This window comes from Poecilia reticulata, linkage group LG9 (assembly GCF_000633615.1).
Source record: "Poecilia reticulata strain Guanapo linkage group LG9, Guppy_female_1.0+MT, whole genome shotgun sequence".
NCBI lineage: Eukaryota > Metazoa > Chordata > Actinopteri > Cyprinodontiformes > Poeciliidae > Poecilia > Poecilia reticulata.
The window spans coordinates 20,419,198-20,443,653 of NC_024339.1; the positions used below are offsets into that span (position 1 = coordinate 20,419,198).

At 37.6% G+C, this 24,456-nt stretch overlaps 2 protein-coding genes across 6 annotated transcripts in view; both read left to right on the forward strand.

Moving 5' to 3' along the window:
* The window catches only part of pdlim5a (PDZ and LIM domain 5a), a 56,425-nt gene extending 49,672 nt beyond the window's left edge, over positions 1–6,753 (forward strand). For 3 of the 4 annotated variants that reach the window (XM_008418502.2, XM_008418503.2, XM_008418505.2), the window contains 4 exons: positions 2,241–2,421; positions 3,360–3,480; positions 4,751–4,866; positions 5,083–6,749. In XM_008418502.2, coding sequence (XP_008416724.1) covers positions 2,241–2,421; positions 3,360–3,480; positions 4,751–4,866; positions 5,083–5,172 — 508 coding nt within the window. In that variant the 3' untranslated portion in view covers positions 5,173–6,749. Of the gene's footprint in view, positions 1–2,240; positions 2,422–3,359; positions 3,481–4,750; positions 4,867–5,082 lie in introns of all 4 variants that reach the window. The other variant, XM_008418501.2, reaches the window with a different exon arrangement.
* A 1,049-nt stretch (positions 6,754–7,802) lies between these two features.
* Positions 7,803–24,456, forward strand: part of bmpr1ba (bone morphogenetic protein receptor, type IBa) — a 64,334-nt gene continuing 47,680 nt past the window's right edge. For both annotated transcript variants that reach the window (XM_008418506.2, XM_008418507.2), the window contains exon 1: positions 7,803–7,908. The gene's annotated coding sequence lies outside the window, so the exon portion shown is untranslated. The remainder of the gene's footprint in view (positions 7,909–24,456) is intronic.

The following is a 24,456-nucleotide window of genomic DNA, read 5'->3' on the forward strand; positions in this document are numbered from 1 at the left end:
TGAATGGGAGAATCAGGAGAGAACATGTTTTCAGAGATCACCAAGATCTTCTGCCCCATAATGATGACTGGCTTATAAGCAGTTTTGAACTCCCTAGAGTGTTTCTCTTAGATTTATGTACTGAACTAGGTCCAGTGTTAAATAAATTAACTCTTTGCCTGAACCCACTTTAATTGACAACATAATTCTGAAGTCATCCATAGGTCTGGGATATCACAACCAGCGCTGAACGCAGTAATGACTGCCATTCTGGATGCCATTGTTAACGTCACCAGTCGATACGTCAGATTTCCCTACACTGTATGGAAAGCCAGACATTGCTGCAATGTCTGGCTTTCCAAATGTGTTCAGCACACTTTTCAACACCCAGACTGCTATAAGGGCATATGACAACAGAATTGTGTATGTAAATGGAAAACAAATTAGTTCCATTAATTTGGACTCAGATTATATTTGAGTCCAACATGCACCTGATAAATTTAGGCTTGGCTCAAAGCACGACTCTTTAATCCTGGTGCAAAGCAGAGGTGCTAGATGATGAAAGAATATTTATATATTGTGCAGACTTTGGTTTAGGCTTGAGGCTGCCTTAAAGGCCTTTTTTGTTTATTTGAAATGTTCTTTTGAATAGCTATGGCTCATCAGCGCAAGTCTATATCACACTGCTTTTTTAAATGCTTATGATAAAGTCAGGTATGTAATTAAAGGTCTGAGGGTATCATGATGCAATGTAGCTGCAATTCTCCACCTCAACATCAGTGTCGCCATTTCCCCTGTCTACAAAATGAGCTCATGCGGTCCACCTGGGTCAGAGTGCGCATAAGGGACCGCGCATTTTCCCGTCATGTTTATTTTTCATAGGGCCTTACCGCACGCATCACGGTAAGGCCCAATTATGTGCGTACACTAGCTTCATAAATGGGACCACAGAACATTCTTTCCTTAATTCAGCTTGAAAGGAAGATGCACCCTTTAAGTCAAGTTTGTCCTACAGCACATCATGATAAACTCTCTTCCTCTTTGTCTCTTCTGCATGCATTCTGTCTTTTCCGATGGCTGCCCTGCCTGGTCTGAATGTTATCTGTGACGGAGTCACTTGATACTCTGTTGTACCCAGGATCAGGTTGCCCACATGCTAATAGCTGTCAGCTTGGGCTGCTGTCAGACGAGGCTCAGATAAGCACACCTATTGTTCTCAGTGAATTGGGCTACAATGTTTCCTCACTTTACTTAATCATCAGAGTGGACAGGACCAATGTGCTTTGTAAGCTGAAGCAGAGTACAGGTTACTCTGCTTCAGCTCTCTAAACTGTGTGCTGAAAGGGTGTTGTAAAGAACTAAATCAGCTTATTAGTTAGTTAATAATCTGAACCTTAAGTGAAACTGTACAGCTGTGATGTACCGCACTTCATAAAGCATCCTCCATATTTAGTGGAAGCCCTTGCTAATTTGTGTAAAAAGACAAAAAATGAACTCTATTGTTGAGGCATATTCATGGGTGGATACATGCAGAAAGATCTAGATTTTAATGTAATCACGTTTATTAAGTGGTGAAAATAACTGAAATAAGTAAATCATGTATTTTTCTTTGCCCATCAGTCATGGAGTTAATGTCACCACTAGCAATCTGTGTAAAATAAATGTAAGCAAAGCAATTTTTGTCATTAATTCTTTAACATTTCAACCTGAACTTTCTGAATTATGTTTAGAGGAGAAGCGATCAACATCAAAATGGGTTCTTACAAACACAGTCTGTATGAGCCTGCCAGCTGTATCGAGTCTGTCACACACACACACACACACACATAGACATGCGCACACACACACGCACGCATGTCCTTTGGAAGCAACTATTTTCTGTGTACCAAAAGAAGAAAACTGTACCATCTCCTGCTGTTATTTAATTCTGAGCTGTGCTCACTTCACGTTGTTTAGTTCAAGGTTCTCAAAAAAGTGAGTGCGACTCATGAACACTTTCATGAACAACACTGGGACTCAAGTTTACCTTACTACCACATGTAGTGATAAGGATGGTGAGAGAACATGAAAATCCCTCAAGCTCTCTATTGAAGAACAACAAAATGTCATTATGTGACTATGACACTGCAAAAAAGATTATTTCATTTGAAAGGTTTTTACTTTCTTACCATGGGTAGTATGAAATTGAGAGGGTTGTGCAGTAGAATTTAACATTTTATAGTTAATCTCATTGTTTTTTTTTTTTTGTTTTTTTTTTTCAGAGGACCATTTTTGGTTGCAATGGGAAAATCTTGGCACAAGGAGGAATTTAACTGTGCCCACTGCCGTACATCTCTGGCAGACATAGGCTTTGTGGAAGAAAAAGGCTCTGTGTATTGTGAACACTGCTATGAAGAGTTCTTTGCACCAACCTGCAGCCGCTGCCAGGCCAAGATATTGGGGGTGAGTTGATATATGAACAAATAAAAAGGAGATAATATGTTCTTTGAAAAAGAAAAAAGAAATGCGTGATACCTCAATGTGCATACTAGTTTTCTGATAGTGAATGAACGCTGTAACAGAGACAATCTCAAATGGACGTGGAGGTCCTGTTAACCTCCACTTTCAACCAGGTCTGTCCTTTGCTGTTTTTGCCACAGAGGTTCTGTACCACTCTTTGTTGGATTGATTATGTAGGCAAACGTTATTACATAATTTAAAATAAAGACTTAAAGAGCCTCTAAAATGTAAAATTGGTCCCCCATCAAAAGTCCACAAATGAAAAGGTTCTATCCTGAGTTGAAATATCTATGGTGACCATGACTGAAACTCAGGAATGCAGTATATGCTCTGAAGTTAGGAGAATTAGCCTTAGAAGCCTTAAAGACTGCAGGTGTGGTTTGAACCCAAAGTGCCAAGAAGCTGAAATCGCATTTCTCTGAGCAGCTCTGACATTTATCCCTCACATGTTCTAACCTCTTTAGCCTCAAACCTTCCAACCCTCCATTTCTCACACATCTTCAACTAGCTTATGGCTTCCTATTAACTTGTTTTTCTCACTCCTGTTCTTCTAATCCTTCGTTTTACTCTGGCCCACCAACTTTCTTGTTCGAGCAATTTAAGGGTGGGAAAAAAAGAAAAAAAAAACTCAAGAAGTATTTTTTTTTAAGTCTGGTCATGCGACTGCTTTTTTTTCTTTTTCTTTTAAAAAAGAATACCGTCTTTTGAAGAGATCTGTCAATTATTATCTTGCTGAGATTAATTTATGAAATTTATTCTTTTTCTCTAACACTTTACTGAGAAAGTAAGACAGGTTATCTAGCATTTGTAAGTATACAAATCTGGATGCACTTTTGTGTTATGTCTAAGACTATTACCTGTGTTTTACATTTTATGTTTAGGAGGTAATTAATGCCCTGAAACAAACATGGCACATCTATTGCTTCATGTGTGCTGCCTGTCAGCAGCCAATCAGGAACAACACCTTTCACCTGGAGGATGGGGAACCTTATTGTGAGCAAGGTCAGTAGAAAAGGTGTCGATGTTTGTGCTAATATTTATGTAAGTTCATAGATAAATATGATAATTACTTACTTATGATAAGTAATTATTACTTATTATAAGTAATAATTTACAAGTAATATTTTCAGAAAGTGTAATGCTTAATTCAGTTCCTTTTATGTACTGTGGATTCACATCAAATCAATAATTCACTTTACACAAAAATAAATCCAGAGTATTTACAGAAATATGGAGACCCATTCAATGCAATTTTTTTGAAAATACCTTAATTTCAGTAACTCCATCACATTTAATAGATTAATTAGACACAGACGGGTGTGTTTAAAATGTAGGCTTCTTGATAAGTGGTGTTAAAATTAGTCCACCGATTATTCATTCATGAGATATTAATTATTTTGTCAGCAAAGATGTTGACACCGTTTAGCCACATGAAACTGTCTGTCACTGTAGGTGATGCATATGACTCTGCATGAGAAAACTGAGTAAGTTGTGCAGGGCATGCCCTGTTTCTGACATTTAACTTAGCTTGTTTACTCATAGCTAATTCATTGCAAAGACCTATACATTGATTTAAGACCACACTTAAATCAATTTACACCAAACGCATATTAGTCAAGTCCATAACAATTCGTCAAAACGTCAAAATCAGTCCCTTTTTTCAGTTATTTTGATATTTTAAAAACCGGTGCCCGACATCTCTTTTTTTAAAGAAGGAAGTTGATAAAATCAAATTAAAAATAACCAAAGTCCTAAATTCAGTCTGTAGGTGCTTCACTGCTAACATCCTCATTGCTGTGGGTTGGTGGATATGATTAGCTCTGGATACCACTTGCAAGCCGAATTAGAACAAGTGTGGGTTACATGTGGTCCATGTTTCAGTGGTTGTCTGATGTGAGACACAGTTGCTCACTACCTGTAGGCTTCTGAAGGGCACTGTGTGGGAACTGAATGACCGTACAATCCGCTGATTGGACACATTGACTAGGCTGATTAGACTTGGAGATATTTTGTCATCCTACAGTAGAAACACCCAACAGTCATATGAAGAAAAGCACAAGTTTACCTCATTTGAAATGGAAGAGGTTTATTCTTTAACTTTGTATTCAAAGCTAAAGAGTAAAGTTATTTAGTTTATTATTTTTGCTGTCTGCTACATATTGTTTAGGCATTTTTCCTTTGAAAATCTCTGAGAGAATGATGTTACTGAATAGTTTAGTGTGAAGATAAAACCTGATTGTTTAAAAAATTGTTTTTCTTATTTGCAAAACAGACTTTTACAGTTTGTTTGGGACTGGTTGCCATGGCTGCGATTTCCCTATTGAGGCTGGAGACAAATTTCTGGAGGCACTCGGTTACAACTGGCACGACACCTGCTTTGTTTGTGTCGTAAGTGAAAATCATACACGCACACTTGGCGTCCTAGATCTGACAGACATACGTATTGTGTGATGAAGCATAATCATGTATCAATTTAGAGACTTTTAATATTAAAAATGTTTTAGGTTCTTGCTATTGTGTCTGTTTTGCTATTCTATTTAAGCAACAGTTAACTGATTACAGTTCAGCTTCAAATTGTGTGTAAGTCTACTGGTTTCTTCACAGGTGTGTTGTGCCTCTCTAGAGGGTCAGACCTTTTTCTCCAAAAAGGACAAACCACTTTGCAAGAAACATGCTCACACAGTGAAGATATGAAGCTTCAGATGGCTCTCTACCTCTATTCTCTCTCTTGTCAAAGGATGCAGAAATACTGAGGAGACTACAGGGCTTATATTTACCAGTGGATTTTGACTTTGACTAAGTTAATTGAGGATGTAACTAAGCAGATGAGTTTTATTTTAACTCTTTAACGGAGGTGTGGGAGGACACTGCGGAGTGTCAGAGTTGGAGCTTCTTAAAGAGACAGAGGCCCAATTTCAAGGCGTCAAATTGCGAAGTCAAAATCCTTTCAAGTCATGTTTGACATATACAGCATTTTTAAAGCAACTGAAGGTAACACAGTTTCTTGATCATGCTATAAAATGGCACTATTTGCCTGCAAGTAGATTATACCGCCCCATAAAATAAGTTCATTGTACTTATACACACAAGACGTTGTAGTGATAGTTAATCGTTTTTGTAAGACCACAGTTAGTCATAGTTTCTTACACAAAAAATTCTAACTTGATTCATTACATAATCCTGATTTTAACCTTGAAGCTAAAAGACATCCCTGGTTTGTCTGCAGACACGGAGTAGAATCTTCCCCAACAATTAGAAATCACTCATTTTAATTGTAAGAAAAAAAGTAAAATATATGTTCTTACCCAAGCCATGAGAATTTGTTGCAACAGAATATTAGCAATTAGTTTTCATGAAAGCATTAATGTTTGCTATTTGTAATGTTAAGATCTAATTTTCTTTTCACAGTTGTGCAAATTTTAATAAATTATCAGTAGCTTACATTAACCTTTGTATTCTTTTAGGTTCCTATATCCAAAAATATTTCAAAATAGTATTCAAAATCTTAGTATTTGTATTAAGATTAACTAAATGTGGATGTGTTACTTTAATAAAAGATTTTAACTAAGCATCTAAGATAATCATTGTATCTTTCTTTTCTATTGTGTTTTCATGGTGTTTGCCAAAACTCACTTGAAGTTTCCAAACAGAAAAAATATGTAACAGAATAAGTTTTTAGAAACATTGTTTATTCTGGCTGATTGACAAAAAACTTCCAAATAAATAAATAAATATGAACATCTGACATAAGTAAATAATCTGGCAAGTAATTATTTAGTATTTTTTCTCATACTCAACATCATTGCAAGTGCACCTTAGTGATGGACATACATTCTTTTGAATTGTGTTTTTATTAATGAAAAATGTTTGTGTTTTTATTCATTATTTTATATTTCAACTTCACCCCATAAAGACAGATGGTCCAATATTTTTTTGAGATCCAATTCATCACAGTGAATTGTGATGTTTCATTGTGTGTGTTTTATTGTTCTTTTGTTGAAAAGAGGGGAACACTTTTATTTACTTTGACTATGTAATTGTCTGGATATTTCTTTTAGATTTGTACTAAATTATAATGCAAATAGGTAAAAAGGACAAGATTTTACATTGTCGGACCAAGAGGAGACTGGATTGTGTGTAGAAAGGTAGCATACATATTATAAAAATACCGGTGTTAACAAAAGTATTTACATGTCATTTTATTATCTCTCAAAATATGCTTGAACATAAGTTAAATGTGCCTGTGTTGTTTAATAAATTGTGATGTTTAACCCTCCTAGTGGGTGTGTTTCTTTTGCTCCTATTTCTACTTTGTGTATATGAGAAACTGTCTTACCACGTTAAATCAGAGTTAGTTGTCAACGCACCTCTCCAACACTTTATTCAAGACCATGGGATTGTGCGCCTGCACTCTGTGCTCACTTGTTTCTGAATATTGTCAACAAAGGCCAATAGCTACACAAAATATTCAAAAACATGTTATTTGTTGACAAGAAATAATTTTTGTCAAGACCTTTTTTCCCTTTTTCTTTTTTTAATCAAAGAAAAGCTAGATAAAAACTATACAAAAAATATGCAAAATGATCAGAACTATGATTAAGTAGTCAGCATGGAAGAAGAAAATAATTGTTAATCATATCCACCTTTAGTGCTATTATAAGATTATTTAGAAAACTAGCCAAGGCCTTGTCCGGTAATACTGTTTTCTTGTTTTTTTCTGATAAACATAAAACTGCTATTATAGTGTAAAATATAGAATTAATTCTATTCACTTCAAGAATGTTTTATGTTTGAGTAAGGGGATGATTTACACAAAGAAGATGCCCTAAAAATTAGATTTATCTTTGTCTTCATACAATGCAACACGACTGACAATAAATTCTTTGACATAAATGATGTAAGCTTTCATAAACTACCTGAATTAATATACCTGAATGTCTAAATTATGACTAAAAACACATTTTATTCCAAAGATTATGGCTTAGACTTAATTAAATAGATCTTTCACAACTCGATGTTAAAAAAAATCCTTAACTTCATGTTTAGACATTTTGTGTATGTTTTTTTGGGAACACTCTTCCAGCCGTCTAACCCCAGATGAGGCCAAGAGTTGTCCTGCAAACAGCAAAAAAAAAAAAAAAACATCACTCACATAGCCTTGTTTCTGAAATTTTAGGACTCAAAAGGTAGAAAAAATATCAATTTTGAAACTCATATGAAAAGAAGGGGAAAAAAACAAACTTAACCAGTTCCAGTTTATAAGTGGGGGGCTGACTGAAAAGCCCACGAGTTGGTTGCTTGCTTCTCCGCCTCTGATCGTGGGGAAAACTGAGTAGAAGAAAAGTGCTTCAACTCAGGTCTGAAACCACAGCGACGCGAGCAGAAACTTTTATTCTGGCATGGAATAAGAAACCAACGACTCATATGAAGGTGAGTAAATTATTTAAGCGATGCAAATTACTCATAAACGCTGCGGGTTTCACTTAGATTGTTTAGTTGTCTCATGCGCGATGATGAAGTTTGGCAGTCGCAACGCTTTTTTGTCTTCAGGGTATTGACAGTCCACGCGTGAGGCTGACTTATTTACTGAAGATTAATGAGATTCACCTCTCTTGCTTTGTAGCCGCAACACTGAACAGCGATTTAGAGAAGAGCTTTGGTTTTCCTCTTTGTAACAGCGGTAGTCTTAGTATTCTGCGCTCGCCGTTGTGTGACTATATATATTTTTAGCAAAAGAAATCCAATACATAACTTAGAACTTAGTTTGCGGTCATATGAAATCACCTTTTAACATAGCGACCAGTAACGACATCTGGCAGCATGCTGGAATGCGTCATGCTTTCTATGGCATAGTTTTCGTAATTTCTATCTATCTTCATCTATCTGAAGATGTGGGCATCAGTTCCTTTTCGCACCTTCAAAACAAAACAAAAAACTGCGTGCAAGATTCGTAGAGTTCCCCTTGCAAAGGGGACACGTTGTAGAGGGGAAAAACAGAACAACAGCCTGTAGCAATAAACAACCCTCGGCCCCGTATTCCCCACACACCACTCTTATATTCACAGGCATGCACAGTATTCAGCTCTCCCTCTGAGTCCAGTAACCAGCTCCAGGTGTTTCCCAGTGTGCTTATGACAAAAGTATATCTGCATATGTGTTTGTATGAGCAATCATGTGAGAGTATCCATCCAGATGGCACAATACCATAGTTCCAGATCTCATCTCACCTCATCTGTGGAGGCGCAGGGGTTAGAAGAGAAGGGAACCCCGCAGGAAAACACTTAACAACTATGAGAGAGAGAGAGGTCCAGACAAGTATGCGTGTGCAGGAGCGTGTTTGTGTGTTTTTCTCATCTGTCAGTTAGAAAGTGTTTGTTGTTGTGGTGTCAGTGGGAAGTTGAGTCTTATTCAGGTCAGCAATGTATCACGCAAATCTAAAAAAACCTGCCACAACCTCAGCTGTGTCTCACTCAGCAACTGCAAGGACAACAATTTTCTTCTGTGCACAAAGAAAATATACACATGCATGCACTACACTACATGAATACATGCAGTATGACACAGACTGGTGGAAATTCACATCACATTAGACCTAATGCAGGTCCTTAACTGATTCCCTAAGAATAGCAAATAAGTCAGAAACAAACTTAATTTGTGCTTGTCTGGAAAGAAGCTGAATGAAACGACAAAAGAAAAAAGCTGACATGAGATATTTTCAATACATTTACTTGATCTAGTCAGGGAAAATCAATGCTTTCTGAGGTTAATTCAGTCTCTAAAGAATAGGAAAAATTAGGATAACACATCCTTGCATGACTGCTGCACTTGTATTTTAAAACTTTGTTTAATACAGTCTTTGAATCTGATGAAATGCCATATAGATTTGAGGGATAAACACAGGTGGAAAATCACTGGTAACGTAAGACAAAAATTAAGACTGCAGGGTAAGGAGAGATTTAAAATCTCTTCAGGTGAACTTGAGGACAGTTTGCTGGTGCTAAGCCTTCCTTAGATCAATTTCCTCTACTTAGAATAGGAGGCGATAAGGATCAAAAATAAACCCAGATAAGCCCCTTCAGCCAGAGGCTGTCCTCTTGAAGATCTTACTCATTTTTAATTACTGTGTCAGGGTGATTTATTGAGATGTTTCAAGATTCTTCTTTACCTGAGTTCCCAGATTAATCTTCCACATTCCGCATTTTTTTTAAAAACGTAAAAAAAACAAAAATACAAATCCTTAAAACGTAATATTCTGAAATAATAAGTCACACAAAACGACATGTCGTTGACATGGCTCCAATTTGTCAGCAGATTCCCGGCACTGTCTTCCTGAACAAATGTAAAAACAACCACAGAAAAGGTTTTGTTGATCTTCATTGTGGGTTTGTGAGAGGTTTGAAGCTCGGTTTTGTTACTAATCTCTGGAGGAAACAAATCTATGCACACCTCACCACATCTTGATTAATGTGAAAGCTATAAATATGATTAAGGAGTGAGGTTCAAAGATGTTGCGGAAAGGGTTCCTACATGGATGCAATCAGTAACAAGCAGCTCATAAAATGATTGGTATTTACTTTAGGATAGGTAAACTCATTCATATATATATATATTTAAAAAAACGCCTCAGTCTGGATACAGTCACATCAACTTTTTTATGAAAAGTCCTGAAATTTTTGTTAATCTTGCGTGTGTGTTTTTTTTTTACTACTTTCTCTAGTTTTCTAGGGGTAATATGAGACACTTGACTCCACTCAACCCTGTTCTGCAGGGCCTGTTTTTTCGCAGAAGGTTGTATACAATAATTATCCCATTGCTTGAAGAGAGCCTTAAGTATTTAGACTGACTGTTTACAACAGCACACACAGCAGACCATGAACGGACTGCACTCTTCAAACTGTTTGTAAAACAAATACACTCGTATTGTCTTTGTTAAAAGAGCAACCAAAAAACATTGTCTAAAGTTAGTTTGTAGACACAGTTCTGCTGTAAATCAACCATTTTAAAACGAATAAATCTCAAAATATTGTCCAGTTGGCTAATTGATGTGCAAACACAAGGCTAAACTGTACTGCTACAAATAAATAACAATAAATTATCCATGAATTTGCTGCACTTTGTTAAGTCAAATTTTGGTGTGTACACTATCACTGTTAAGACAAGTTGCAATTGTAGAGAGAAAGTTTTTGCTTTTCAAAGAAATACATTCATAATGCTGATTAACATACATAAGTTGGTTTGCCTATCACTAATAATTCTGGAAAAATGAACTAGGCTACGATATGTTGTGAGGAATAAGAGTTAGAAATTTAAATGACTCTGATTAACTCTGCTTGCTATAAGAAATTGCAAAAATAACGATGATGAACAAAGTCTTTGGGCAGCAGTGGCTCAGGAGGTAGGGATTTGTTTTTTTAACCCGTAGGTCCCTGCTCTGCTTTTCTCCTGGGGCAAAACACCCGCCTCGTCTGCTGGTGGTTTTGGAGTCCTCAGACTTGATAACATGCTATAGAAATGCAGATCATTAACAATTTATCATAACACCTGTGATGCTAGTTTTCATTCAGCATTGCACATAATTCAGTTGCACAGTATTAGTCCTCAGATCCTTGACCCTTTCCTCTTTCAATGTGTGGACATTTGAACAAAGAAACTTATTCTGACTTCCTGATGCAGGACTCAGAAGTTCAACCCACTCCCTCTGATGATCTTTCTGTTTTTGCTTTGTTAGAATGAGCCCTTAGCGGCTTCCTTTGAGAGATGTGACCAGGAGCTGACTTTGATGAAATAGGTACCTGAAATCTTCCAGCTGTGCAGTCGTGGATAGTCATAGTAATCAGTAAATCATTGTAGAACACAGAACTGCCTTGAGAGCGGCTTGGTTGATGGTGTAGAGCAGATTTAAATGATGATTTATTAGGTGGATTAATAGGCCACATGATCAGTTTAACCTTGTGTCCCACAGGGTGGATGTGAAAACATCTTACCAGCCAGCGTCTGATCTCATTTAATGCTCTCAAGTTTAAGCTGGTCTCAGTGTTCAGACACTCCCGTTTCTCTCTTGCTTCGTATTTACAGGGTTGTTTTTAGCATTGTGCGTGTAGAGCTGTCCCTCGTCAGGGTTTTTAATCGCTCACTACGTTTCGGTCACTTTTATTTTCACTAATGTTGTTTTTAAATGACTGTTAGCAACAAGAGTCCTTATCCTAAACACCAGTAGGTTAAGCCCTAAGGAGGTTTCAGCTCATACAGTTTTGCTTTGAAGTTTGATTCTGCTCTTTATTTTTTTGAACCTCAGCTCTTTTTTGTGTGTGTTTGGCTTGTCTGAATTTTTTAACAAGGAAAGGCCTTTTGGTACCTCAAAGGGAAGTGGGGAAAGGAGAGAAATGATGGAGTGATGACTGGGATACCAAGGAAAAAAATAGGGTCTGAGGAGAAGGAATGATAACCATCTGGATTCACTTTGTGACAAATTCATCCCTTATGCCCCCCAAAGCAGAGACCTCCAATTTCCATGGTGGTTCCTTTGAGGTGCCATTCCGTTGGTGATGGCAGAAACATTTGCCTAAGAGCAAGTGTCATTGTTGAGGTTCAGGAAGTGCCTTTTCTATGAGGTCTAGACATCCCTTGATTGCTAAAGTCTTTATTAAAACAAATTCTTCCATTAAGAGTGGCTAGATCTCTGGGTTTTCTAGAGTTTTTGAAACACAAACAACATCTGGATAAGCCACACTGACTCATTCTTGATAGACATAGGAATCAAGTGTCAGATTTTTGTGGGGTAGGGGGTTGCTATGTATGCAGCAAGAGATATAAATTGTTTCAAGCTGTTGCCTACAGCATTAATTTTACAAGAATTTCTTGGTGATTAAAGGTCAAGCCAAATGATGGAAAACCTACGATATAATTTTGTTTAGTTTCTACAACTTCTTCCTTTAAAATAGTTGAGAAAATGTGTATTCAAATGTAGATTATTGTATAAAAATGAACACAACTAAAATAATAAATTTTCTAGCTGACTTTATAATATGATTGCTGTGTCTTTAAATCAAATTCCCACACAAATGAACTGGTTACATTTTTTGATTGCAAAACAATCTTTGCTTTATTTTTGTTGCGTTTGTTGATAATTTTGGTCATGCCGTTTCTTATTGTTTAAGTTTTGGCATTTTCTTTGGTCGACCTTGAATCCTCTGCTGCAGCCATTTCCAGGTATGGAATGGGCCAGTGTACACCAGGATGATTCACGCCAACCATTAGTCAGTTCGTATCTGCCAGTATGACGCTGTTGACGCATTGACTTTTCAAAACGCGACCACTTGGGTTCAGTCTAAAAAAAAGATAAAAAAAGACACAATCAGACACAATCAAAAAAACAATACAATTCAAACAGTCTTGGAAAACAGAATGTACAAGTAATAGTTAAACAATTGCCTTAAAAAAATAATTCGTTTTTTGTAGGCTACGTTGAAATGTAACAATTATTTCAATTAATTTTAGACTGTTCATGTAATTCTTGTTGGTGGGGATGAAATTTCAATGTGTGGATATAAAAAAAGGTGTACAAAATGGCAAAGGATGTATTGACCCAGAGAGAATGCTTTTCTTCTTTTGTTATATTCTGTGACCTGGAAAATAATACTGAAGGGGACTCTTAAAAAAAAAGGCTTCTCTTTGCCTTTTTTTTCTCTCTCTCCTTATTCACCTTTCCTCTCTGGATCTGACTTCTGCAAAGATAAGCAGCAAATGTGCTGCTGCAGATGTACTGCTTTGTATCGCATCATCAATACCCTCCTGGGTGAAATTGCATCCACGTTGCTCATGCACACACCACCTTCCCATGAGACGTAAATTCATGATGGGCTCATCAATATGTTTTCTGAAGACGTAATTCCATATAAATTAAACCTGATTGGTACCAAATTGAATTTACCCTCTAAGATATTGAATCTGATGCAGATGAAATCCAATCTCCAGTGGGCCTGTTTCTTCACTTATGTGTCCTGTGGATTTCTACATATCCATCTAAAAAGGCAATTAGAAAGTGAAGCAGGCCTCTGGGAGTCTTTAAACTGTGTCCTGTGTCACAGTGTACATTATGGTATTACTTTATTGATACTGTCAGCCAGGAGAGAATGTGTTGTTGAAGAACATCTGTTGGTAAGATGACGCCTAAGTATTTATGATGTGTTTTTATTGCATTTCTTCCGTGAAACAGGAATTCAAAAATCTGCAACTTCAGATAGATAAAGGTAAATGTAAGGAATAAGTCAAGGGAATGGTCTTTGATACGCCACATACTGTAGATAAAGGGCTGTGGTTTAATAGATTTAATTGGGTGATCTATAAAAACAGAGCTGAACAGATGGCCAGCACCTAATCAGCTCCATCAGATCGGGGGAAAAGCATGATCCAAACCGCAAAAAATAGAGGAGGAGCGTCCAACGGAGCCCAGATGGCCCTAACAGAACCCTATAGGTTTGAGGCCAAAAAGCCATCAAGCAGATGACTATGCATTAAGTCGCACAGACAACAATTATCACAAAAACACATGAATGTCAACTGGCTTGGGAATTTCTTTGTCTAAAGCAGTTCATATTTTTATTCATGGAAACTGATTGTTTCTATTTGTTTTTCAAAGATTTTTTAAACAATTTTTTATTTACGCTCTTCTTTAAAAAAAAAATGTGTTGCCTATTCATAAGTATCACCTGCTTCCATTTTAAAAGTGATATAGGAGGAGCAGTGTTTTTACAAGGGGAGCCCCCATGAACCATGTCGGCTCAGCTACCTGAGGGGGAAAAATCAGAGATCCCATCTTGATGAAATTAGTCTTTTGGGTAGAGATGCACATTCACAAGCTTTGTGGGTAAGTCGATTTCGTTTTTCTATTTTTATTAAAGCTCTCTCTAGCCAATGCTAATTTAAGAACTATGCATTCAGGATATGTTTAGTGCATAGTCAATAGCTACATAAACAGCACCAGCATCACACTGCATCTATGGGAGAGCAACTGCTGTAAAAGAGGATTTTGCTGCTTTAAACAAAAAAGAATTTTTGAGTTGACTGATTTATCTGCCCTTAGCATTTTATCGCCGAGTAACACAGTTAGTAAACAACAATCATTGCTAGTGTTCTGGGAACACTACGTTTCCCCAGAAAAATGTAGACTCTAAGATTTTCAAAAAGCCACAAATATTTCACATTTAGCAGATTAGAAGAATAGAACTGAAAAATGCTTTATTGTCTTCCAAAGGGGAAATTCCTGTGCAAAAGCAGCAATGTGACAAGCAATCAAAGCAAGTAGATCCACACCAAGATAGGAATATGCAAAATATAAAAACATAATAAAGAACAACAACATACGGGAAAAAATTCAACACAAATATGAAAAATAGTGTACATCAGTTCAGAGGAATGCGCAACTGAACAGGTTAATATAAATATGTACAAACTGTACATGTGTATTTGAGCATTAACAAGACACAATTTTGCAATATGTGACAGCAAAAAATATGCAACAGCAGAGATGTGTAGATACCAGCAGAAATCTCTTTCAGAAAGAGTAAAACTGCAAGTACCAGCCTGTGTGTAAATAAATTTTGAGTTTGTTGGGAGCAGTGGTTGTAGTCTGACAGCTGCTGGGAGGAAGGATCTATGATAAAGCTCTTATGTGCACCTAGGATACAGCAGTCTGTTACTAAAGAAGCTCTCCGTTTCAGCAATGGCTTCCTGGATGGAGTGGGAGACATTGTCCAACAGTGATAATGCTACAGACCATAATCTTCACATTGCTTATTTGTGCAGCGCCTCAGGAGCCTGGAGCTAATGCTATCTGGACCTGCTGTCTTTCACACCATGATCTTTTGCAGGTGACTCCTCACCTGAATTATAGAAGGGACAAGAGGGAGGTGAAAGAGAGTAGCTATGCCAAAACATCTCTTTCAAAATGAGATGTTTTGGCTGAGAGCTGAGAGGTGTGAAGTTGTGAAAAGAGAAGCAGTCACAGAGGGTGGAGGTAACACCAGGGAAGACTGAACTGAAGGTGAGGTTGGTGACTGCTCCAACCTGTTAAAGAACTGGTTGAAGTTGTTCACCCGCATCAAGTCTCCTAGGGCGTGCGGGCTTGGTTTGTTCCCAGAGATCGTTCCCAGGCTCTTCCCAATCCCACGGATGTTACTCTGCAGCAGCTAGCCCATCTTTCTTCCATCCACCTTCTTCCTGCAGATGTTTTTTTCCATCCCTAATTTTCTTTCTCAGTTCCTTCTGTACAGCTCTCAACTCCTCCTTGTTTCCTGATCAAAAGGCTCTCTTCTTCTCCTTAAGGAGGTCCTTTATGTCAGGGTTTATCCAGGGCTTACTGTTGGAGAAACACCATACCTTCCTGATGGGCATGGTGTTGTCCACGCGGAAGTTAATTTAGTCCGTGATGCAGTTAGTGGTGCTGTCGATGTCCTTCCCATGAGGAACACGGCCCTTCCCACACATAGGAGCTGAAAGAGTCTGTCTTCACTGACCATCTCTTCACCGTTCATGTCACAGCTGGTTCTATGTGTGCAAAGGGTTTACAAACAGGGTGGGATTGAACCAAGATGTGATCTGAGGACCTCAGAGAGGGGATAGGTGATGATCTATATGCCTCCTTGTTGTTGGTATACAATAAATCCAGCGCTTCATTATCTCTGGTGTGACAGCTGACATCCTGGGTGAAGATGAGGAGATTAGAGGACAAAGAGACTAAAGTCCCTGAATGAAAGTACTCTGAAAACAAATCAAAAATGTGAAATGGTGGAGCTTCAGCTGTTGTCAAGCTCACTGTCATAACGACTTAAGTAACAGACAACATGCCTATATAGAAAATACTCTCTGTTTTAAGGCACCAGATTAGATTTGATGCTAATCTAATTCAAATTGACAAGAGGTGGTTTCCTTGTAGGTGTGACAGCTCAGTCCTTAAACTTTTAAAGCTGCATGTTGTCTTTTATGTGTGCACATTTGGTTAAAAGTTATTTGGATAGGCTTATATTAAAATATTTTATCACATCGGATTAGGACTTAGGTACAGCAAATAAGTTCAGACATACACCTTTGATTGCATTCCCTCCCATTACCACATTACACTCCCCAAATTGCAATTCTAGACAGTACACAACCTCACGTGTTCCTCTAATTCTTGCAAACTTCATTTAAGTTCCTCTCCTTTCTATAATTGTGTTCAAATCTACTTTTCTCTATTTCATTTTGGTTGGTTCGGGAAAGAGGTATCTTTGTAGCAACAAAAGCTGCCCTAATGTTGGGGTTACATTAGTAAAAGATAAGGTAATAGTACGACGAAAGCCAAGTTGTCAGAGACTCCCTTTATCCAAAGGGGAAACACAATAAAGAACACTGGGCTTTCTAGTGTTTCCCCTCGGTTCAGGTTCTAGCTAATCAGCAGTGCACACAGCCGTGACTGTTCTGTTCCAGGGGACTGGAGACGGAGTCAGGGAGGGGGTAGACAGGATGAGGGTCTGATTTGAAATGGCCACATAAGGGTGGAAGGAGGTAAAGAGTGCATGTGTCTCTGACATGTGCTCCTGTGTCTTTTTTTTGCCAGGAGAGACCCTCAAGGGGCCAAAGAGTGTTTCGTTTGATTCTACATGTACATGGACAAATTTTACCAGAAGTACTGAGTCAGTTAATAAAGCAGAGTTAAGTGAGTTGTGTTTTTTGAGGCTGCGTTATAATCACTATCAGATGTCAGAGCAGAGGAGAGGGAGCAGGGAGAGAACAAGGTGTGTGTGTGTGTGTGTGTGTGTGTGTGTGTGTGTGTGTGTGTGTGCGTGCGTGCGTGCGTGCGTGCGTGCGTGCGTGTGTGTGTGTGCGCGCGTGCGTGTGTGCGTGCGCGTGCGTGTGTGGGGGTGTGTGTGTGTGCATGGGGGTGTGCGTGTGTGCGTGTGTGTGTCTGAATGACAAGACAAAGACAGAAGAAAGCACATGGACAATGAAAACGAATATGGCTTCCAAAGGATGCTAATATAGACTCTTCTAATAAATATATCAGTTTGCTTATGTGACACTAGCACATGTCTTTTATTTAGGATTTATGTCTGAATAAATATGTCTAATGCGTGTGCCTATGTTTCCTTCACTAATTATATTTCATATTTCTTTAATCCATATCTCCATTCCTGTATACCACACGAATTATATGGCAGAGCATTCACTGTTCATTAGCAATTGTGACCTCAATATAGAAACTTGTGGGTGGTATGCTTAGTTTTTGCTGCACATCAAGGTGTTTTGCAGCAATTGAGTGCTCAGGCTCTACCTCCATTAAGCAAGACTATGTTCTAATTACTGTCAGATGGTGGGCAGAGTCCTCGTGTCTGGAGCCATTTACGAGGCCTGCAGCCACCTGGAGGGGAAAAGGCAGGGAGGTGGGCAAAATCCACCCAAATAGGCTGTCCTTTGTTGTCTGAAAATGTGTAAGTTGGAAGTTGCACAAGAGTTGTTCAACTCTTAAATGTTTCTTTGACAACTTATATTTTTTTGTTGGTAGAGTGCGAGACGTCATCATAGTCATATCGAAAAGAATCTTGAATCATCTGATGTTAGCAAAAAACAACACCACTACATTAATGCGGTCATACAGAAAGAGCCAATGTGTTGGGCTTAACTGTATGAGTACAAAAAAAGTCCAATATGCTTTCTGAAAGTATCAAGGCCAAACATATCTATTAATTTTGAATACGTTTTATCTTAGAAATGTTTCTCTTTCACTTTCTGTTTTAGGATCATTTTTGCTCGCCAATAATAAAAATACATGTAGACTCTTCTAATCTCAACACCTGGTTGCAGGCAAATATATTCCATACCATACCATGCCAACTTTATTTATAAAGCACTTTAAAACAACCACAGCTGATACAAAGTGCTGTACATTAAAACACAACATAAAAATAAAAAAACAACTCTTAAAGTTTAAAAACAAACAAATTTAAAACTAGATCCTGCTGGACTTGAAAGCCAAGTAAAATAGATGGATTTTAAGACGAGCTTTAAAATTCGGCAGCTATTGAAGATAGCTGTCCTCAAAGATGACCTGTTCAAACCAGGAAAACGTGAAAAGGATTTGACAAAGTTGAACGAGGGCCAAACTGTGATGCCTGGATTACTGTATCAGAGTATTTCCAATAACTGCAGCTCTTGTGGCTTAGTCAGTCTGCAATGCTCGTTTCTATCAAAAGTGAACCAAAGAGAGAGCAGCGGTGAACTGGCTTTAGAGTCATGTGTGCAGGTCTGTGACACAAGTGGGGAGCACAAGCTAACTTGTGTGGTTCGATCCACCAGATGAGATATTGCAGTGCAAACACTGAGACAAAGGATGTCAGAAAATGTAGCTCATATTTTGACTCCATTGGCATAAACCAGTGGAACTGCCTATGCTGATCATGTTTTTATGCCTCATCATAATACAACCCTGTATAATGTGTAAAATAACACTGAGATCCAGTTACCTCATGAAAATGTGTAGTTATGGGCAGCACATGGTTCAGGTACACCATATGCAGAGGCTACAGTCCTTAACACAGATGTCCCTAGATTGATTCCCGACTCTAGGCCATTTGCTGCAGGTCTTCCCCTTTTCTCTGCCCTTCTTTCTGTCCAGTTGTTAATAACTATAGAATATAGATTATATTTAATGCCTTCAGGAAGTTGGACACATTTTTCAGCAGCCACTGTCTTGAGTTTGTGGACACTGCCTGTTGGCTACCAAGACTATACTGTATGCATGAAAAAAAAAGGTGCAAAGTGCAACGAAACAAAGTGCAAAAACAGTGAATAATTGGTACACTCCATGATTTATTAGGTTGGAGAACCACCTTGAGTAGCAGTAGCTTAAGGCAATGACCTTATCAGGTACCAATGTCTTTGAGGAAGATTTCTAAACCTGCTTTCTACAATGCCGCCTTATGGCTTGAGGAAAGCAGTTTATGCACAGCTCTCTTAAAATCTGCACGAGAACTTTAAATGAGCTGATGCTTTAACGTTGCTAGGGACCAATTGTCTGTTGAATGCTGCAGTGTCAGCCACACATTTGATTCAACAAGCAAGACCAAAGTAGTCTATATAAAAATATTCATACTATTAATTTTATTTTATAATTCTTCCCAGTCCTCCACACTGAAGCTGGTATTACTTTTTAAATTTTATTGTGAAATTTGTGGAGTCACAGTGGCAGAGAGGTGTAAACACACAGCAAACGGCAAAATGAGCTGCTGCACACATGAATGATGCGATCTCCAAGAACACACAAATACGAACAAATGGAACAAAACAATACTCCACAGAAGTGCCACAATCCACTGGAGGGAGTCAACCAAAACATTTAATGGGATTAGACTTTCAGTAAAGACCATGGATATCAATATCTAAGTGGTAAAGATGGGATGTCATGATTTAATGGGATGCCCAGAAGAAGTTGGAAGAAGGAAATAAAACGGGTTATGCTCCATGACTTTTTCAAACACGCAGTCTTTTACAATACGTAGTTGTACCTGCACCAGACTCCCCCCAGTGGTCTGGATCAATCTTTTCATATTTGCAGTTTTGGCTATCTGAGGCATTTTCCCTTTTGCTTGTATTCCCTGTGGTTGTAGTATTTTTGTTTGCATCTGTTTTGTTGCGTTTAGGTTTTGCTTCAATATTCTGTGATTGCAAAGGTTTCTGTTTGCAGTATTTTCTCTTGCTTTTGTGTTTTGGAAATTATATCAATCGGGTTTACAGCGCGTTTTGCCATTTGCTAAATGTTTGCACCTGTCGGCCACTTTATGACAAAAACCTCAAAAACAAAACAACAAAAACAACATGCGTTCCTCTCTGTGAATTCTTAGGTCAAATCTTTTTTGTGACCCGATGCTGGTGGATTTAATTAAGCGACGAGAAGTTGCTCTCAATATATAGCATGACTTGTACTGCAGGAAATGAAGGCTAATCTGGAGGACTGTGAACAGTCTGTGGCTAAAAGGCATTCTCAAGGTGAACTGACTGCTTTTAATCTGAATAGGTTTGGCATGTGTGCAGGGATCTGCTGCTTCCCTTCTCTCTGCTGAAGTCTCTGCATTGTTATAATTTTTTATATTTGAGGCCATAGTTTTTCTTTTTGCTGTTTGTTGTTAATGTTTTCTAAACAAGCTGGAAGCTTGTGAGGAAGAAGCTAAGCCACAGACGTGCCTGCACTTTTAAATGTCATGCTAAAATCACAGGGCCATATAGTGCCCTGGCCTGGTCATCTACACAGTCTAAGTGTGAAACTTTTCCCCAATCAACATCAGAAAATGCTGGCAGTTTCCAGACAGCAGTCTTGTGCAAACATAGCCTTAAAGATAAGCTGCCACGTTGTTCTGCGGCAAAACACTAGCATTGTTTTTAACCACTGGTTTAGATTTTTACTAAACAGGCATTTTTCATAGAAATCAACCTTAAATCAGATGTTCTGTTTTTAAAACTGTCAGTGCAAAAGTTTGTTATTATAAAGTTGAGTTTGTATTGTGTTAACATGTTAATACAGACAGTTTCAAACTATAGACATAAATTTTATCTTGGGAAAAAAAAAACGTTAGTGATTCCCTAAAAAAGGAGCATGTGATGTCACACTTAGTATGCTTTGATGTGGTACTGTGTATCAGCGTGTTTGTTGTTTTTGAGCCATTACCAAAAAGAGAACAAAAGGCAAAGAAAGAAAAGTATCTTCTAGCAAAGTGGCTCAAGTTTCATGAGCAGATGATGTTTTGATCTTTGAGACATCCAACTCCATCAGTCAGCCTGTTCCTTTGCAAGTAGAAACACTCCCACATCACAGTTCATCGAGCAGAACACATTCATCTGGTTGAAGATGTCAAGAACTACACAATGAAACGCCCATAAAGGCGCAGTTTTCCTGAGGAACAAAAAAACCTATTTTATAGTTCAAATTATTTTGCAATAATGTTGTCTGAATGTCTATGTGCTATTAACCACACTAAATAGCATTCTGTCAATGAGGATAAAATGTCTAAAATTTTACCTTTCAGTACAAACCTTGAGACATTTTTTATGCTTTTTTCCTACTATTGTTAAATTTAAATGTGTTTTATGATCCCCTATTGTAGAATATTGAAATCTTCACAAAACACTTTTGAGACTTTTGAACAATAAAACTGATTTATGAATAAAATTAGTAATTAAAATGGCATAAAGAATAGACTAAAGGCAAAATAATGGCTGTCCCATATGTATTGAACACGTTTCTACAAATGTTCTGTGAAATCTCACATTCTTAGTGAAGCTTAAACATTTTTGAGTCTTTTTTGAATCACTGACTGACTTAGGTCTTTAAGGCACTGTGTGATAGTTAAAACCAAAATGTAAAAAATATAGCACTTTTACATACCGCTGTTTTTTATATATATCTTAATTCCAAAATGTTTTTTAATTCTTTTAAAAAGTCCACTGAAAATTTTAAATAGGTAAATAAATGCTTAACTTAATTAATATGAAGGCAGTTAGAGTAAAAAATACATTACTTTCAAAAACAAGATGAAAATGTATCTTGCAGTCCTAACATTAAATAAAAAAAAAAAATGAGTTTAAGTTTTGCGCTTTACATCTTACAAATGCAAAAATGCTCCAGAGCAAACAAGTGAGTAACGTTTGTTAAACTAGTAGGTATAATGATTTGTTTCTTTGTTTTAAGTTTCAAAGCATGCACGCAATAGAGACAAACACCTATCACTGCTTCATGACTCCATACTGTACTTTTTTTACACCTCAAGGCGTGTTGGGTGGTCAAACAAATCACATCAGTCCCTGACAAGTGCACGTCAGACAAAATTAGTCTAAAACAGTCAACCTTATCTGGCCTTCAGCGCCAGCAGGGGTGGTCTGCAGATGCTTTGACGCTGACTGACAGAGGCAAAGGGTTGAAAATAAATAGCAATATTCGGTAATGGCATATTGAATTGCTTATTTATTAGATATGTGACAGGGACAAAACTGATAACCAAACATAACCCAGAGAGTAAATGATAGGCAAAGTTATTTATGTACGCTTTGTGGTTTTATCATGAAACATAAAGTTACTACGGTGGGAGAAGCACTGCATAAGCATATAAAACATGTAAGAATTATTTAGGGGTTTATGTTTAAAGATTTTCTTTTTACTGTCACTGATAAAAGTTGTTTTATAAATACTTTTCAGCAATGTAGAGACATATTACAGTTTTTGTTGTAAAGTCAAGGTAAATGTTCTAAGTTTGAAATTACCCAGCATTGGTGTAGTATTTTATTTTTTATTTTTTTAAACATAATTTTTCAGTATTAGAGGCCTTTGTTGACAGTCACCAGGCAGAAAATAGGCAAATAGAGAAGCAGGGGTCAGACATGCAGGAAAGGTCTCAGGGTCAGGAGTCAAGCCCTGGACAGATGCAATGAGGACTAGTCTCTGTTTTTGGGCCCTTGCTCCGCCTCTACACCAGAGTCCTCTAATGTTTTAGTTTTATGGGTGAATTTAAATGAGCAGGTCCATTTTTGTGTGAAAACAACTTAAGCTTAGAAGCCTAAATGGTGTCTTCTCTTGCTTTATAAATATTAACATTTTGACTTTTCAGGATCTTTTAGTACATTTTAAAAGATCGAAGGGCAGTATTTACTCTGACAGAGTCTTGTCTGGTTGAAATGCAAAACTTGGATGTTTTACATTGACATTGTCTGTGAGAACTAGACACAATATAGATTCAAAGAGAACAGACCCAGTTTAATGTCTATACTTAGATACAAATAAACCACTCATCCCACAATGATTGAACTTCAATTCATAAATTTGAAATAATCTATACGCTGCTCCCCCATCTCACTCTAAATTGGGTTTTCTTCAGTTTTGGTACAATGTTGATTTAGTATTTGTGAGTACTGCAGCGTGTTGGAGTTCCACAGTCTGGACATTCGGCTCTGGCTGCACTGCGAGGTGACATGCCATATAAATTCAACTTGTATGGTTGCTTGTGTGTGTTTTTTACAATGTGGGTGGGGTCAATGTGTGTGTTCTAGTGAATTTGTGTGTGCGTGAGAGAGCGAGAAACCAGCTAACAGAAGTTCCTCAGTGATGTTATGTGTGAGTGCAGGGTAAAAGGCCAGGTATGCTGAGTGAATGCCACATTACCCATAAGCATGAATCAATCTTCTGTTCAGACATTTAGCTATTTACAGGCTCACATGAATTTGATCATGTGTTTTCTTGTAATGGTTTTCTAGAATTTCCTAAAGCTTCTGAGGCAGCACTGTTTCACTGGACAGGACTGAGATTGAGGAAAAAAATAAGAATGCAGGACCAATGATCATTCTGAATTTTATAATATTATAAATGGAGTAATTTTTCTGTTGTGATCCATGTTATGTGCTTTTCTCTTTGCATTGACTTATAATAATTACAGCCTCAGTAAATTAGACTGAAAAGGCTGAAAAGACTGAAAAGGCTGAGCCTTTTGTGTATCCACAAAAGGCTCAGCACCTTGAGGATGTTCCATGGACCTAGTGGTCTACAGAATCACAAAAACTCTTAACAACTGCAGCATTTACAACAATTGCAACTGAATCTAATGTCACAACTGCACATTTTATACTGCATTACGGCTAGTGTGTTGTGTGTGTCAAACAAGATCTGTGAATGAGAGTCACACGTTGTGTGAATAAAGATGAGCTGCATGATACTTTTTACAGGAATGGCAGTCATAGGACTGAGCTTTGGTGTTTTTAGCAAAGACTGCATGAAAGCTACAGTAAGTCATTATTGACATCTAAATAAGGTAAACTCTCATAGTATGGAAAAGACAAAACATATTTGCACTAAGTTGAAGGATTGCTTCACACATTTTTGAATGTCTTAAATTGCACAGAATCTCTTCTGCACTATTTATTACTTTATATTTGTTTGTCTGAAATGGGTCAGTTTGGAAATTGAGA